This window comes from Arvicanthis niloticus, chromosome X (assembly GCF_011762505.2).
Source record: "Arvicanthis niloticus isolate mArvNil1 chromosome X, mArvNil1.pat.X, whole genome shotgun sequence".
NCBI lineage: Eukaryota > Metazoa > Chordata > Mammalia > Rodentia > Muridae > Arvicanthis > Arvicanthis niloticus.
In genome coordinates this window covers 64,580,495-64,586,494 of record NC_047679.1, presented here as the reverse complement: position 1 = coordinate 64,586,494, position 6,000 = coordinate 64,580,495, and the positions used below count along the sequence as shown (strand labels likewise).

The 6,000-nt window shown below is 37.2% G+C and overlaps 1 protein-coding gene across 2 annotated transcripts in view; it reads left to right on the top strand.

Moving 5' to 3' along the window:
- Positions 1–1,224: 1,224 nt before the first annotated feature.
- Positions 1,225–6,000, top strand: part of Pof1b (POF1B actin binding protein) — a 59,401-nt gene continuing 54,625 nt past the window's right edge. The window contains exons 1-2 of one of the 2 annotated variants that reach the window (XM_076919052.1): positions 1,225–1,297; positions 1,416–1,750. In XM_076919052.1, the coding sequence (XP_076775167.1) occupies positions 1,466–1,750 (285 nt within the window). In that variant the 5' untranslated portion in view covers positions 1,225–1,297; positions 1,416–1,465. Of the gene's footprint in view, positions 1,335–1,415; positions 1,751–6,000 lie in introns of both variants that reach the window. The other variant, XM_034486246.2, reaches the window with a different exon arrangement.

Here is a 6,000-nt window from a genome sequence, read left to right as displayed (position 1 = left end):
TGTGCTTAACAATTAAAACTTTGCTTAGCAGTATTAAGTAGTTTGTAAAAGCTTATATTCTGATGTGACTCTCCCTGTATTCAGATTCCAGATCCATCTTTAATATTTATCTAACTGTGGGAACATTTTTCAACTTCTCTATACCTATGCCTCAGCTTTTCACCCGGTAAAACCTTACAAAGTTGTGAGAGTGTAACACTTCCTGCAAAGTTTCTTGAATGTGCCCTGGCACATAGTAAGTGACTAGTAAACTATTACCCCCCCCCACACACACACACACACATTTTTTTTAAAGGAACACTCAGGTAGTATTTTGCAGTTCAGTTTCTTGCTGGAGTTTCTTGCAAGGCATTACCTTGTGGGTAAGTACCATTATGATTGGATTTGCAAGTAGTTGTAAATAAGTGCTGAACACATTTAAATCTCATTTTGCCTCAAAAGGCACTATAAAGGTTTATAGTGCCTTTAACAACTGGGGATTAAAGAAGCAATGGAACTCCATGTTTCCCGAGGCACGCACACGTGCGCGCGCGCGCGCACACACACACACACACACACACACACACACACACACACACACACACACACGAGTCAGGGCAAATTCCTTTGTAAAAAACGCAAATCATTAAAAGCAAAAAACAAAGCGCAAAGTACTTGTGGCATGGCACCATTTTCCTCAACCATTCCCACAGCACACTTCCAACTTCTGGACAGAAATTCAGTCGTTTGGATACATCTTTGTCTGTGTCTTTCAAAACACATACGTTGACTGGAGCCAGATAAACAGGTTCACAAATTAGAGAAAATGTCTTGGAGTCCCCCTGGCAATCTGCCTTATCTGCATTATCACCAGGGCTTTGTGAAGAATGCAAATTTACCTCTGAAAATTAGTTTGTCCCTAGGCTTTAATTTGGTCTGAGGTTTTGGAATGAGTAGTTAGGCTTGAAACCACCTTTGCTAAATTTACAAGCCATGGGAAAGTCGTGTTGTTTTCTCTAACAGGTTTTGACACTGGTATCTTTGTCTTCAGATTTCCAGTCCTAGGAGCTGGCTCCTGCCCTGAACTTCTGTCTCTGCTTTTTCTAGACTGCTTTACCTACTGGGAAGTCCTGTTGCTATCTCAGTGGCAAGGCAGGGCCTCTCCTGGCACGCAAACCTGCCAGGTGAATCCGCCCCTCAGAGGCGTGTCAGTACCATTTCCTGGAGCAATCTCCCAGGGTGGCTCCTCTTTTCATTTGAGCTCAAATACTTTGCAGTCTACTCTGCAGCTGCCAGACCTGCTCCTGCTGCTGCTCGGGTAACTCATTTTTTACTGGCAACACCAAGGATAAAAGGTGCTTGATAAAGGCCTTCTTTGCGTGTCCCTGCGTGCCTGCCTTCTCTGTTATCATCTTTTTAATGTTTTTCCCCCTTAGGGAGAGCACCTGGGGAAACTCTGGGGAAACTGTTTCTGACCACCTAGAAGATGATGAGCTCAAGCTATTGGAGTGAGACGAGCAGCAGCAGCTGCGGGACCCAGCAGCCCACAGAGGTCCTGCAGTGTCAGCCCCAGCAATACCACTGCTACCATCATTCAAGTCAAGTCCAGCAGCCTCCAGAAAAGAATGTAGTGTATGAGCGAGTGAGGACCTACAGTGGGCCTATGAACAAGGTGGTGCAGGCCTTGGACCCCCTCGGCTCACGGGAAGTGCTCTCCCCTCTCAAGCCTGCCTCCTCCTACCAAAATTTGGTTTGGAGCGACCATTCCCAGGTAATAAAAGACAGCTATTCTAGATTATCATCGTGAAAAGAGGAAAACAGATCTTAAATCTCACTTTTTTTTCTGCTTCATTTGTGGGAATCTACGGGATAGTGTTGGTGGATTTCGGTTATGTATATGTTAGTCTCCTAAATTCTGTCTCTTAGCTATCTATTTCTTTTTCAGGGCCTGTGGTTGGTTGGTTGCCATTCTAATGATTTACATAACCTAACCAGAGTATAGAAAGGCATATTTTTAAAATTGAAGTTGATTGAAAGATGTGTTCTAAGTGGCAAGCCATTTTGCCTTTACCGGCAAAAGTAGTCATCAACTTGAATGTAATAGGTTTATTTTTAGAACAGTTCCCCACTAATTCATATCATATCACGAGCAAACAGGTGTTTTGTGCCAAATAGAATGATATAGAGACAATAGCACATATGGAGTGACGTGTAGTTATTTGTGTTCAGCTAATAGTATGCTGATCCCAGGTAAGTGACAGGTGCACATGTCTTAGAATTTTTTTAGGTGTCAAAATGACACGTTGATTCTTATACGTACTAGCTGAATAATTTATGGAATTTTAGGAGAAGAAAGGTTATAGAATTTGAAAAGCAAGAAAGAGGTAAGCAGGCATATGAAAGTTATAAGAGATGGATCTCTAAGAAACTCTTGAAAATGAGATAATTTTTTTTCCTTACCACCAATACTTGTTCTAATAGGCTTGCAAGTACATGAAAAATAACGTGGAAAGATAATATAAAATGACAGCTTAATGTCTCTAGCTCCCTTTATACCAAGTGTACATACCTTTAAGCTTTCTGTGAGCTTCTATCCACACTGAAAGTGTATTTTCACAATATTTGTACTGGAAAGACCTCGTGAAGGCTGGGGTCTTATCCTATCTTACATTATTATATGAACTGGAAGCAGTACATGTTCTTTTTCTAAAATTCATAATTCCAATGGAATATAAAGTAACATTCTTAAAATGTACAGTGAAGCTTTAAAAAATATTTTCTCAAAGATGCAAATGGTTTCCAAATTATAAGCACAATTATTTTACTACTGTTTTATTTAACAGTTTAAATGCAGGGAAAATACAAAACATTTAATACCAGTAATTTTGTTTTAGTGCTCCCCCTCAACTCCTCCCATCTGAATCCACACCTTTTCTGTTTGTAGCTAGGAAAAACTTCATATGTGTTGTGTTCAGTAGGTAGAAAACTATGAACTTTAAAGAAACCCAAGGTTGTATAAGTGGTCATTCTAATATTCCACTTTACATTCCAATATTCAACATTAGCATGTTAATGACTACCAGACCTGATACTATCTTAGATGCTTAATACCTCCAAAACAATGGTTAAAAACAATAATTACAATTATCATAGGAATGCTGAAGTCATCCTACTTTTCAGTTATTTCAACCCACAGCCTTTTTGTTTCATGTGAACATGCTAGTAAAAGAATGATAGATACACACTTAACAGCAAAATTCTTTTTTAAAAGTAATACTGAATATACGACAAATTTGAGAATTGTATTTTACTGTTTGTTCCCTGGTTCAACTTTTATTCTTAATAATAATGTCAGGGTCAAACTAAGATGCTTAAGCTTCTTATAAAACTTTCCTTCTTTTATACAGAATTTGCCAAATTGATCTCTTTAAGACTCTTTCCATCCTGAAACTTAGTTCCTTGTAGAGAAGCCATATATACCCTTATGGCCTGCAAGTGTGACCTTAGTAGCTAAGAGACTGTAATGGAGTTCATTGTGGGGTATGGGGTTATTTGTGACTAGAGAGAAATAAAAGTAATGAATGAATGGACATGAGAGAGATGAAATTCAAGCTATGTTGTAGAGGAAAAGAAGAAGCCTATTTCCTTGGTGGCCAAAAATAAACTTTGACTATAAAATTTCCAATGAACTTGGAGATGAATTGCACTACAACCAAACAGCGTTTAAAGACAGTGACCACAATGACAATGAATAGCATACCCTTCTATTTAGGTTTTCTTCCTTCCTTTTTGTTGGTGGGATATTATGGCAGTATGTAAAGTAGTCCTAGATGTGACCTAAAATTACCTTCTTGCTTACAAAATGTCTGCACTGTCATGGTTCCTCTACTACATGGTAATCCAGGCACAAGGCAGTAGAGATTACTCAAAACTTTTTTTTACAGTTTCAATAATTTTTTTCTTAATGTGTTGTGTTATAGATAAGTTGACATGTGGCAACTAATTCAGAGTTTACTACAGGGGAAGGCAAGACAATGAGGATAAGCATTCAATCTCTGGTCACAATGGATTCAGTTAAACCTTTTACTTTGTTTTGATGAATGTATGATACTTAGAGAACTCAGATTTTAAAATAAGTCTTGACAGTTATAAAATATATTTCCTTTGAGAAATAATTCATGCTACTCTGCTTTGTTTTGCAAATCTTAATCTTAGACTTAACAAAATACCATTTATAATTATTTAGTATTTTCTATCTCTGGCATTTTAGAATATGTTTTCTACTACTCTTCTCTTATATACTAAAATTATGTTGAAGGATATAAGCATTTATATTACCCTCTATATGACATATAATGTTGCTTTCATTTCTCATCTATCATTGATGAGACATACTTATGGTTTTCTGGGTTATTATTTTGCCTGATGAATATGGTATTTCTCAAATAAAGTTAAATGTAGATACCAGTTGCTCCTACCTTATCTGAATTAATAGTAGAATTTAAATTATTAGGTTTACCCACAGAAACAAGTATAGTCATACAAAGCCAGAAACACTTTTAAGCCCAATGTGGTTTTACAAATAAATGAATAATGTTATCGAAGCTACTTAAAGCCAAAGAAAACAATAACAACAAAATGCTTTAAAATTCAATCCTTAACACTTAAATATTAAACCACCATAATTAACTCAAAATGGCATACTGCCTTAAATGAACAACACTGGTGTGAATTATTCATTGGACTTATATTTTTTCTTTGGCTAATTTAAGTATTCATGAAGGTCAAGATATTTTCCATGAATACTGAGTTTTGAGAAAGAAAAACGGATCAAAATTAAATATGTTAAATTCCAGTCATTCAGTGAACAGATGCTTCTTAAGTGCCTATTTTACAGGAAATGCTGCGATCTGGACAAATACCATTTGCTTATCCAAGGAAAGTCCACTTGGAGGATAAACACAAAGAGTCTGAGATGTCAGTGGCCTAGCTACATAAAAATATTAGTTTATATGCTGTCATGAAGATTTTCTTAAATAGGATATTGGGTTTAAAGAGTGGCTTTAAAATTTGCCATTATTTTTCATTTGAAAACTTGCAACTAAAAAAGTCTAACCTTGGGCTGGGGAGATGGCTCAGCAGTTAAGAGCACTGACTGCTCTTCCAAAGGTCCAGAGTTCAATTCCCAGCAACCACATGGTGCCTCACGACCATCTGGAATGGGTTCAGATGGCCTCTTCTGGTGTGTCTGAAGACAGCAACACTGTATTCACAAATATAAAATAAATAAATCTTTTTTCAAAAGTCTAACCTCAGAGAGTAGCCTATAGGTAGATGTGAATTTGTAAATGATCTGCATTGCCAATAAGTATTCACTTGTGACATAGATTTGTTTACACTTTATTTTTCTTTGTCTTTCGTTGCAAAGACCGAGAATGACTTCCCTATTATGTTAAAGTTTCTATTTACTACTAGAAAATTTTCCTGTTCTGTGTGGAGGGGTGTGTTGCTCTGAGAAATTGTTGTTCAAGGGTGTGGTCAGTAAAGGGAATGATTGTTCAGGGAAGTAGGCTGCCTGAATAAAGAATGAGGTCATGGAATAAAGGGGCTGGTGTTTTCAGAGTTGGTCATCCCCTTTGTGCTTACAATTAAATGAAGCTTTAGAAATTATTAGTGCACCTAATTGCTGGGTGAAAATGTTCATGGCAATTGTCTCTTGTAAAGGCAGGTCTGATAAATTTGTGGGCCAGTTTTCAGGCTGTAACACTCACAAGCTGTCCTTGTGATGTGGTGATGGGCAGGGAATGTAGCCAGTGGAAAAAGAGAAGAAACATTGTGTCAAATGTTCTTCACAAATTCTGGTGAAACTACTGAGAGATTTGTCATGCTCTGAAGCTTCATTTAAAAGTCGAAGCCTTTCAAAATAAATATATTTAAACTGACACATCCTCAGCTATCCCAGTAGAAACTCTACTTTTCTGTAGCATATAGCCTAGTAGAAGCTAAAGATAGAGAACATGC